Consider the following 12,235-nt stretch of genomic DNA (forward strand, 5'->3'; position numbering starts at 1 on the left):
GATTTACAAACATTTTAGTCCATAATATTTTTTTTAATAAATAACACAGAGCTAGTTAAAATATGAAACTAATTTCATTCATCCATTTAATCATCATCCATTTATTTAAGTTTATATTTTTACCTGTACGTAATAGGTATAAGTTTATATCGACTTAACTAAACACGACGAAATATTAGTAAGGGTTGTAGATACATAACTTTCAAAAGTTATCTGTAACCCTAAAATATCTTTTCAGTCCAGATCCAGAACTCGCCCATCACACATCTTTCTTCGCTGTAACTCTCGCTCTGAGCACCAACTGGCTCTGGAAGATGGCTCTTAGTCAGTTAACTTTACAGAAACTTCTTGCGGTACCCACAATCAGTCAAGCGAGGCTTTGCTTAGCGATATCTTGTGTAGGAGTGATCCTGATGAAACTCCTGTCTTGTTTCCTTGGGCTGGCTCTGTACGCCTGGTTTGCTGGTTGTGATCCTTTATTGACAGGCCAGATTAAAAAACATGAACAGGTATGTAACCTTTTTTCTATTTGTAGCATTTTAGTCTGAATTTCCATAATTATACTCATGTGTCGTCTTCTCACTGTACTCCGATTTATCTTCCATCTGCTTATTGTAAGTAATTCCACTCTTTGTATTATTTAAACATATTTGTAAACTGCGAGTTAATAAATAACCTAAAATTACTTGTCTTATCTAACGATTATTTGCCAGTCGATAAATTCATGTATTCACGCTACACAAATGTAACGCTAACAAAATATTATTTCGTATAAATTGTTATTATAATTATATAATATTTCCTAACATCGTATATAATTATTTTAGTTGGTGCCGCAATTCCTGAACAATTTATCGACGATGTTCCCAGGAATTTGTGGAATCTTTTTGATCTCAATATTTAGCGCGACTACAGGGTAAGTTGTTAACTTATAAGCAATCAGTTTAATTGTCTTTTAAATTTAAAAGCGGGTTTTTGACTTTTTATCATGTTCATTTATGTTAAATATTTAAAATTTAAGGTGTATCGCATCAATAATTAACTCAATATCAGGAGTTTTATTTGAAGAACTTATCAGACCGTGGATGCCGCAGAATACCAGTGAATTAGCTTGCTGTAAAATTATGAAGGTAAAAATTATCTTAACGTCTTTAGTAACCTAAATCTGTTTAAACATTTGCCATAGTCATATCGTTATATCACCAGTACCATATTTTCATAGTTTAGCCTTACGATTAACAAAGTCCCAATTGGTATTTTCTAGTCGCAGATATAATTGGCTAGTGAAAAATTCAAAGAAATTAATTACTTACGTATTCGTATTCAAAATCACCTAAGTACAATAAATTTTCTATTTGCAATAGTTAAAGATAGATAAATTCACAAACATCAGCATCATTATTTTGCAGTAATGAAGCGTTCAAACCATAATTATAATTTGTGACGAAATTGCCTAATTTTTAACAATAAATCATAATAGTTAAAGCTGTATCCAGTCTGTCAATATAAATTTCAATTTGAGTAATTGTTGCTCAGCATATTCTTCTTAAATTTACAATATTTTTCAGCTTCTATGTATTGTCGTTGGATTCTACTGCGCTGGTGTGGTGTGGTCAGCAAAAGAGCTAGACAGACTGCAGCACGTAGCATCAGGGGTAACAGGTGTAACGGCTGGAACGTCATTGGGACTTTTTACTCTAGGAATCGTGTTCTCTAGAGCCAATTGTTCTGTAAGTCCTTCTAAATTTATATCTATTTACTGTATATGATTTAAAACATATACGAGTATTATCACGGAAGTGAGACATTTTAATTTGTAACGGGTACTCATGATACGCGGTTTTAAGTTTATTTTGCCGATATTTTCTATTTACTGTCTTAGTAAATTCGAATTTGCATAAATAATCGTTTCCTTGAATGCGTTTCAAAAACGTTCGACTCGTATTTCCAAAAGCCCACTGGAGTAATTTTTCATTAGGTATCAAATTTATAAACAAACGAAATCTAATTGAGTGATTACAATCATAATAAGTACTAGAATATTGACCGATGTAATTGTCAAATGAACAAATATTTCATTATACATTTTTGAAACTGACAGCGCCATCTAACAAACTCTAAACGAACTAGATACTCCTCAAGACGACTAGTTTACTGTTCTACTTGCGATTGAAAAGATAGTGTGGCCGTGTGTTTGGAAGTTCGTAATGATGAAAATAGATGTCACTTTTACAAATCATGAAACTAAATATATTTTAGTAGGAAATCCTAAAGAATTTTAAACATTAAATTGTTGTAACAATAATTAGTGTTGTGAAAATACTTTTCCCAAAATTTAATTTTGATATAAATTCATATTTTAAGCAACTTATTTAAGATCACTTTAACGTTTGATGTTTCTACATACTTGCTACCTAAATAGGTAATTTTGTAAAAAAGATTTTGGTCTCAACAAATAATTTACCAACATTCCAATATTCTACTGCATTCCATTATATATTTCATTACGTACATTTTACATTTAGAAACAAAATAATTATGCTTTCGAACAAATTATCTAACGAAAGTCCATTAATCTAATTCAGTGTTTAACACACTAAACCCACTTACATCCATGCCTAAAAGTTATTCTACCGAATGTGTGCACGGCGTACCAAATAGTACAAAATAATACCCGACTCCACTAAAATCCATTACCCATTCCCTTTAGGGCGCGCTGAGCGGCTGCCTACTAAGCCTGCTTCTGTGCGGCTGGTTGCTTATCGGCGCTGAAAACGCGCTCGCCACGGGAGCATTGACCTTCCAGGGCAAGCCGCTTGTAGCTTCGGGCTGCGGTAAAGCCAACTTCACGCACATTTTGGCCAACGTTACCACCATCATGCCTAATGCTGCGTAAGTATTGATTAAATACCTTATTCTAAGGTACCAATTTTTACTATCATTTTGTAGATTTACTTTTATTTTGTTTTATGAGGTTTTGATAGTCGTCGATAGAAAAATAATAATTGACTATAAATAAAAATGTTTTAATACTGCAAAGTAAACACTGGTAGGTGTAATAATTACAATTCTAATAGTAAGATGGGAGGCAAAATTAATTATTAGTGAAACTATACTAATAGGTATATAAGATAGATATAAAGAAAGTCTACTAAGCTTGCTTCTCTGCGGCTGGTTGCTTATCGGCGCTGAAAACGCGCTCGCCACGGGAGCATTGACCTTCCAGGGCAAGCCGCTTGTAGCTTCGGGCTGCGGTAAAGCCAACTTCACGCACATTTTGGCCAACGTTACCACCATCGTGCCTAATGCCGCGTAAGTATTGATTAAATACCTTATGCTAAGGTACCAATTGTTACTATCAGTTTGTTGATTAACTTTTGTTTTGTTTTATAAGGTAATGATAGTTAACAATAAAATAATAATCGACTGTCAATAAAAAATATTTTAATACGGCACAGAAAACACTGGTAGGTGCAATAATTACAATGCTATTATAATTATAGTAAGATGAGCGACAAAACTAATTAATAGTGAAACTATACGAATAATATAAGATAGGTATAGATATAAAGAAAGTCTACTAAGCCTGCTTCAATGGGGCTGTTTGCTTATCGGCGCTGAAAACGCGCTTGCCACGGGAGCATTAATCTTCCAGGGCAAGCCGCTTGTAGCTTCGGGCTGCGGTAAAGCCAACTTCACGCACATTTTGGCCAACGTTACCACCATCGTGCCTAATGCCGCGTAAGTATTGAGTAAACAGTTTAAGTTAAGGTATCAATTTTAACTATTAATTTGTTGATTTACTTATGTTATGTTTTATGAGGTTTTTATTGTAAACGATGGAAAAATAATAATCAAATAACAATTTGGCTAACGCTACATGAACGCTGCTACCATCGTACCTTTTTGTTTTGTTCACGAGGGGGAAACCTTCAAAAGGTACCCGGCGCCGTGGGAGCGACGCAGGGTTATGTGGGATTTTTTAATAATAATAATTTAATAATTATGCCGCGTAAGTCCCCTAAATAATTTTAATAAATATCAATGCTTTCAAGATGATAAACGATGTGTAATAGTAATAGTAGAAGAACTAAAGTTATAGAAAAGCTATCGAACAACTTACTAAGTCATTAGTAATAACTGTGACATGATTACAATTTCTTTCATTATAAAAATAACATTTTTTAGTCATTTATTGTATAACAGTAACAACCGAAACAGCAATAAAGCGAGTTTCCTACAAATTTTGGACACAGTGACAACCGCCCGACGCTGCGTAAACACCGGTAGAGTAATTTCGCCGTGATTTACGCTCGCTGATGTTGCAATCGTAGGTGCTCGTTGAACGCACAGGAAATCAGACACGTGTACCTATAATATAGTACCTGCAGGTAGATCCAGTGATCTATAGGAATTATGGGTACGTACAGTAGGCATAGTACCTATAGGTACTGTTTGTAAAGGAATTCTAGTATTCTTTTTATCACAATTTGACGAGAGAAAATCTGACGTAGGACGTAAGAAAATGTTTTGAGATCGTAATTTGATAATTTTTGTCAACAAAAAATTGGCAAATTTCTATTTTTAACTATAATAATTTAATCTATAACCGAAACAGCAATAAAGTGAGTTTCCTACAAATTTTGGATACAGTGACAACCGCCCGACGCTGCGTAAACACCGGTAGAGTAATTTCGCCGTGATTTACGCTCGCTGACGTTGCAATCGTAGGTACTCGTTGAGCGCACAGGAAATCAGACTACACGTGTCTGATTTCCTATAGTATACCTGCAGGTACTGAATCTATAGGAATTCTGGGTACGCATAGTAGGCATAGTACCTGTAGGTACTGTTTGTAAAGGAATTCTAGTTTTTTATCATAATTTGACGAGAGAAAATCAGACGTGGGACATATAGAAAAGTATATAAATAATGTTTTGATTTACGCTCGCTGACGTTGCAATCGTAGGTACTCGTTGAACGCATAGGAAATCAGACACGTGTACCTATATTAGCCATAGTAGGTAGTAGGAGAAATTCAGATACAGAACAATATACAGCACATATAGATTGGTATAAAAATATAATACAATGTTTTAAGGACCAGAGTTCAAAATTTGACCATTTCTGTCAACTAAAACTTGACAAATTTTTGTATTTGGTAGCCAAAAATTGCATAATTTCATTATTTTTGAAAGGTAACGGGCGTAAGTGGAAATGTGTTATCGCGAAAATTCGCGTAATTTCTATAAACAGTATAAGTATTGTAACATATTTAATTTTTAAAAAAGTGGTATGTTTACAGCAATAGTACCTGAAATGGAATGTTATTATTTAACACTTTAAATATTATTGCTACCCCTTTATTCATTTAAATAATATTGTGTCTATGTTAAGGTTATTTAAAGCCAGAAATAAATTTATGAATCGTTCTTAGTTTGGTGATGGTAATCAAACCATAATACACTACTACTACTCCGGTGGCTCGCTGACCCGAAGTGAGTCTTGGCCTCCGATACGAGAAGTCGCCATTTCTCCCGATCCTGTGCAATATCTTGCCAGTTGTGTTGTTCTAGCTCCCTGAGGTCCCTGACTGCTTCATCTTTCCAGCGGTATTTAGGCCGTCCAACTGGTCTTCGCCCGTCAGGAACACCTAGGTATGCGCGCTTCGGGGCTCGATCTTCTCCCATTCTCTCTACGTGTCCGAGCCATCGGAGCCTACTTGATTTCGTTTCTCCTATGACGTTAGGCTCGGAGACCAGATGTTTTATCTCGCGATTCTTACGTTTTCTCCAACGGCCATCCTCTCCTCTTGTTGGGCCAAGAATAACTCTGAGTATCTTCCTCTCTGCTCTTAGGAGCTTATTCTCTTCTTTCTGCGTAAGTGTCCAAGTTTCGCAGCCATATGTCAAGACCGGACGAATAACCGTTTTATAGATTTGGATCTTGGTTTTCCTGCTGAGAAGCTTGGACGCCAAGACTTTATGGAGTGCAGCACTACACTTAAGGGCATTTTGTATCCTTGAATCAATTTCTTCCCTTGAGTGTGTGTCTGTGATGGTGCATCCAAGGTATTTAAATTTGCTTGCTCCTTTGTAAGTGGATCCTCCAGCGGTAAGATTCTTCCGACTCTCTCGTGTGTTTTTATACCGTTTCATATGAAGGTACTCAGTCTTGTTCTTGTTTATTCGGAGCCCAACCTTTTTAGCCTCTCGCTCTAGATTTTCGGCTGCTGCTTGGATTTCCCGCTCTGTTTGCCCAAGAATTGCTATATCATCAGCATACCCAGTCACTTTGTGCTCTCCACCTAGATTAATCCCATATTTCATCATTAATAAGTTGCGGATGATATATTCTAGTACTAGGTTGAATAGCACCGGCGACAGGGCATCCCCCTGCTTAAGGCCAGTTACCACTGCAAATTGGTCAGTTAGTTCCCCGTCTACCTTGACATGCATTAAGCTAATTCTTGTGGCTGCCTTTACCAGATTGATCAATTTCTTTGGTATTTTAAAAACGGCAAGTATCCTATACAGCTGATTCCTATCTATACAATCATAGGCCTTGGTAAAATCTATGAAAAGAGCATGTAAACTTTGAGCATACTCCCACCGTTTTTCCATCAATTGCTTAATCAAAAAGATTTGATCTATGGTGCTACGGTTCCTTCTGAAACCACACTGGTAATCGCCCAGAATTTGTTCCGCGTATGGTTCCAGTCTATCCAATAGCACATAGGATAGTATTTTGTAAGCGGTGGGAAGCAGTGCAATCCCTCTGTAATTAGTACATTTTTTCCTGCATCCTTTTTTCAGTATGGGGCAGATCACGCCAACATTCCATTCGTCTGGTTGCTGTTCTGTATGCCAGATATTCAAAATTAAACTATAGAGCTGTTCGTGTATGGCATCACCTCCATATTTCCAGATTTCTCCTGGTATGTTGTCGGCTCCAGGGGACTTGTTGTTCTTTAGCCTCATTATCGCCCTTTTCACGTCTTCTCGGTCTGGTGGTTTCACTTCTTCGTTGTTTTCTTCTTCATGGATATCGATCGTGACGAGTTCATCTGTTGAGCGACAGTTGAGAAGTTCTTGAAAGTATTCTCGCCAGATCTTCTTTCGCTGCTCCTTTTCTATTATAAAGTTGCCTTCGTTATCTTCCAGGAATTGCGTGGTAGGCTGGTATCCCTTTCTAGCTGTCCTTATCTCTTGATAAAACTTTCTGCAGTTATTTTCCCGTATTAATACTTCCATTCCTTTCACTATGCTCTCTAGATATTCTCTTTTCGCACGTCTTATCTGTACTCTGGCATCCCTCTTCGCAGCGAGATATCTTTCCTTCCAGGCGTTATCTTGTGTAGCTAGTATTCTGTACTTCCTTTTCAGTGAGACAGCTTTTTCACACTCCTCTGTCCACCATTTTCGTCGTTTCTTTCTCTTTCTTTTTCCACATACTTGCAATGCAACAGACTTAGTGACATCCTTTATCTTCTTCCAGGCCTTATTTACATCTTCTTCTAAGTCCAAATTTTGAAATCGGTTACTTAATTCAAGTTGAAATTCATTTCTTAGATTCTCGCTCTTTAGCGCTTCTGTGTCTATTAAGTCTTCGTTATTTCCACGCTTACTTCTAGTAATCTTGATTTTAGCTTTAATTTTAATTCCGAGTAAGTAATGATCGCTGTCACAATCTGCTCCCCGATAAGTTCTTACATCTTCAATGACACTTTTGTGCCTCGCGTCTACCAGAACATGATCTATTTGGTTTATGGTCCGTCCATCTGGTGATATCCATGTTCCTTTGTGAATTTCTTTGTGTGGAAACATTGTGCTTTTTATCACCAAGGACTTTGATGTTCCGAAACTGATTAATCTTACTCCATTATCTGTGCTCTGGTCATGTTTGCTATGTCTCCCGATGGTAGGAAAGAAAATTTCTTCTTTACCTATCTTAGCGTTAAAATCACCGAGCACGATTTTGATATCATATTCGGGGGCCTGGTCATATACTAATTCTAAGTCCGCGTAGAAAGTGTCCTTTATGTCGTCGTCTGACCCGTCAGTAGGAGCGTAAGCGTTTATAATGGTAATATTGGTAAACTGGCTTCTCACACGTAAAACTGAAATCCTATCTGTTATGCCATAGAATTTTATGACATGACCTGCAAACGCTTTTTGGACTATAAAACCTGTTCCACAAGTGTGGTGTCCGATGTCACTGCCATTATAGAAGAGTACCGCGCTGTTATCAATATTGCACTCACCCTGTCCCGGCCATCTCACTTCTTGTAACGCGGCTATAATAATATTGTATCTTTGGAGTTCCTTGTATACCTGTTGCATTGCTCCTGGTCTGAATAAACTTTGTACATTCCATGATGCTAATCGGAGTTCCTTTAATCCATGCCGAAGGTCGTTGGTTTTGGGATCGGATCGTTTTATTTCTCGTATCAGTTTCGTAACAGAAAATTTTTACGTGGACGGGGTGTTAACCCGCCGCACAACCCCCATATTGCTGGAGGACCACACCCTACTTTGGTCAACGGGTCCATCGGACCTAGCCGATCAGCTGGATAATCCGTGCTGTCGACCACTCCCCCATCCGCCACCCGGGGGACGCTCCCTTACGCCGTGAGGGCCAGCGCAGGGAAACCATACACAACCATAACACACGCTTTCTACAATCACAGCCCCACACTAGGATTCCCTGTATCGTGGGTGCTATGGACACACACAAAGATGAATATACAAACACCCAGAACCAGAACGGATCTCTTAAATCATCATTCAGGTATCTGTCTGACCGGGACTCCAAACCCGGAACCCTTTGCGCGTCTAACCAATATGGTGACCCGTCCGCCACGCAGATCGTCAAATATATGGTATCACCATAAATATTGTATATTATACTTACACTAGCTGCCCCGGCAAACATTGTGTTGCCATATAAATAAAAAAATGTTAAGCGTAAACAACCCTTATCACTTACCCCTAAGAAAAATAGATAGCCACCGATTCTCACACCTACTGAATATGCATATAAAATTTTGTGAAAATCGGTAAAGTCGTTTCGGAGGAGTACGGTAACTAACATTGTGACGAGAATTCTATATATAAGATATACTTACATTATGTAGGACAATATAGGACCCGCATTGTTCAGTGATAGTCACATAAAGTCGCGGTTAAATAAATCTCACACGCGCTTTGTACAATAATGATTCCCCGGAGTCAAATGGGTGACCATATCGTAAATATACTTGATTCATAGATGGAGCAATATCTGCAAACTTTATAATATATAGTAGAGATACTACAGAATTTGCTTTATGTTTACGAAAGTATATTATGACCAATACGTCATTAATGTTAAATAAATTTATTTCTTCAAATCGAGGCTAGATGGCGTTTAAAATATGTCTTTATTTCATATTTGTGACTTTATTTCTGCTCTATCATGTATTTACCTAAATATATTTATAAGCTGACCCGGCAAACGTTGTGTTGCCATATAAATAAAAAAATGTTAAGGGTGAACAACCCTTATCACTTAGGCGTATGAAAAATAGATAAAAGCCGATTCTCAGACCTACTGAATATGCATATAAAATTTGGTGAAAATCGGTAAAGCCGTTTCGAAGGAGTACGGTAACTAACATTGTGACACGAGTATTTTATATATAAGATCATCTTACGTCATTAATCTAAACTACGGTTATTTCTTAACATCGATAATAGATGGCGTTAAACATATGTGTATAACTACGTCTTTATGTTTGCATAGTGCAAAGTTTAATATTTCAATTATCTGAGTAATGCTTTTTAAAATTTAAAATGATTAAACGTTATTTCCATAATGTTTCCTTCATGCGTCTATTTTTTTCTATTTTGCGAAAGAGTTTCTCCCGTATTAAAGCTAACACAGTTTCTACATTATAAAAATACCGCTGACCACAGCATTATGCATAATAATAATATGCACGTTCGCTAGGCTCACCATGGATTTTGAAGACACTTGAAATTAAAAGGGGGCTATTACTCATTTAAATAAGACAAAATTATAATTTATATTTACAAGGACAATATAAAATATAATAGCGGTTTTGAGATATTTTAATATATAATTTACTTTTTGGTTCGTTAAAAAAAAGAGTGACATTCGATATACATGAATATTGTGTAAGCTTTTATGAACCTTTTGGGGTAAGGATATAAAATATGCCAAGACTATAAAATATTTATGTCAACTATGAAAAGTAATAGCCCAGACACCAATTCATATACATGTCGGAGAAGGACGGCTCTCATCGACATCATTGATAGTATCTATGGGTTTTGTGGGCGTTGTCATAGGGTAGATGCAGGCACAAATACAGTAATCACAGTATTTATTGTTCTCTTAACATGATAACTTCGGTTTTACAAAATAACTATACTATACTACTACTATTACTTTTACTTAGTGCCGTGTGGCTCCGGCGGCGAATAGACCACCCCATACCTGCCCGTGGGTGTCGTAGAAGCCGACTAAGGGCATCTACCGGGTAGATGGGCAGCAGCGTCTACTCGGGCATTTAACATCTTACTGCGACGGTCCCACTGGTTGCTGGACCTGACACCGCCTGGCGTAATTCCCAAAGGTGTCCCGCTTGGTGGTAAGGTCTCTTCGTGGGATCTGCCTGGCTAGCTACCACCCTCAGGTCGGAGTCTACCGCTAATAACGACTTGTCGTGTTTCGGTAGTGCGCCTGGGAGCCAGTTCATCCCCTCATCCCTCCCTTCCCATCCTCTTGTGGTGCTTCCAACGGCGTACTTTACGGGTCTGGTGGGTCTCTTTAAGCATCGTTGCCCCCGGGGGCGTGGTGTGTTGGCGCGGGGGCCAGGGAGACCCGGTGAAACGGCTGTCCGCTGGCCGCCCGCCGGTTAGTTGGGGACCCGAACCCGGGCAACACTGTTAACCTCTGGCCCGGGAGGCTGTCCCGCCAACCGGCGAAAAATCCCGTTGCGCGGCTACCTTGCCGGAGTAAGAGACCGGAGTGGAGCCAGGTAGTCGTGCACGGGGGGGACCGGGGGCCCTTCCGTCCCCCGCGCCAGCATCCCATACCACCTCCGTGGGCTCGGTGTCACGAGACTCATACTTTGTCCCGTGAGGCGTTGAAGGAGCATTGCTAAAATTCCCTTTCAAATTCCCTTCCTTTTGTACACCAACCGCAATGAGAAAGTCCAAAAATAAGAAAAGTTGTACAGCGGCGACCTCTTCCACGTTTACTGTGGATATGTGCAATATCAGAGGAGTCCATTCCAATCTGAATGCCGTCCACCACCACCTCGAGACGGTAAAGCCGGCTTTTCTCTTTTTGACGGAGACGCAGATATCTACCCCGGACGATACATCGTATTTGGAGTACCCCGGCTACAATTTAGAACATGCCTTCAGGCGTCGAGCCGGGGTATGTGTGTATGTTCGGGAAGATGTCTGCTATCGCCGTCTCAGCTTTCTCGAAGACAAGGACCTATCATTATTGTGGCTACGCGCGGACGTCGGAGGTCTTACCCGTGTCTACGCGTGCCTATATAGGTCCTATAGCGGAGATGTTGAGACAACTCGATTATTCGAGCACGTCCAGTGGGCAACCGACAGAATGCTGCAGCAGTGTCCTTCGGCAGAGTTGGTGGTTCTTGGTGATTTCAACGCCCACCATGTTGATTGGCTGGGATCCCGGACCACCGACTTTGCCGGGAGATCTGCATATGACTTCTCCTTGGCATATGGGCTCTCTCAGATCGTACCTGATTTCACCAGGGTACCTGATGTAGAGACCCATACTGCCTCTTTGCTGGACCTACTGCTGACTACCCATCCGGTGGGCTACCAAGTAGTGGTCAAGGCCCCCCTTGGATCCTCTGACCATTGCTTGGTAAGTTCGACTGTGCCCTTGTCGTACCCCGTGGAGACACGTCCCCCCGGGAGACGACAAGTTTGGCACTACAAGTCAGCAGACTGGGACGGATTCCGGGAGTTCCTGGCTTCGTACCCGTGGAGGCAGCTATGTTTCGTCTCGGGTGATCCTAGCTCGTGTGCTGATTCTGTAACCGACGTGATACGGCAGGGTATGGAGTGTTTCATTCCAAACTCTGTCGTGTCCGTCGGCGGGCGGAGTCAGCCCTGGTTTGGTGGGTCTTGTGCTAAAGCGCTAAGCCTTAAGCAGGAGGCCTTCCAAACCTGGGCATCAGCAC

At 39.6% G+C, this 12,235-nt stretch overlaps 1 protein-coding gene across 1 annotated transcript in view; it reads left to right on the plus strand.

Moving 5' to 3' along the window:
- The window catches only part of LOC140756163 (sodium-coupled monocarboxylate transporter 2), a 545,697-nt gene that overhangs the window by 527,334 nt on the left and 6,128 nt on the right, over positions 1–12,235 (plus strand). Inside the window, exons 8-14 of the mRNA XM_073091600.1 lie at positions 239–509; positions 828–916; positions 1,022–1,130; positions 1,569–1,730; positions 2,711–2,892; positions 3,136–3,312; positions 3,559–3,741. Coding sequence (XP_072947701.1) covers positions 239–509; positions 828–916; positions 1,022–1,130; positions 1,569–1,730; positions 2,711–2,892; positions 3,136–3,312; positions 3,559–3,741 — 1,173 coding nt within the window. The remainder of the gene's footprint in view (positions 1–238; positions 510–827; positions 917–1,021; positions 1,131–1,568; positions 1,731–2,710; positions 2,893–3,135; positions 3,313–3,558; positions 3,742–12,235) is intronic.

The sequence above is a fragment of the Epargyreus clarus genome, unplaced genomic scaffold (assembly GCF_041222505.1).
Source record: "Epargyreus clarus isolate Ecla_fem2 unplaced genomic scaffold, WU_Ecla_fem_2.2 ptg000034l, whole genome shotgun sequence".
NCBI lineage: Eukaryota > Metazoa > Arthropoda > Insecta > Lepidoptera > Hesperiidae > Epargyreus > Epargyreus clarus.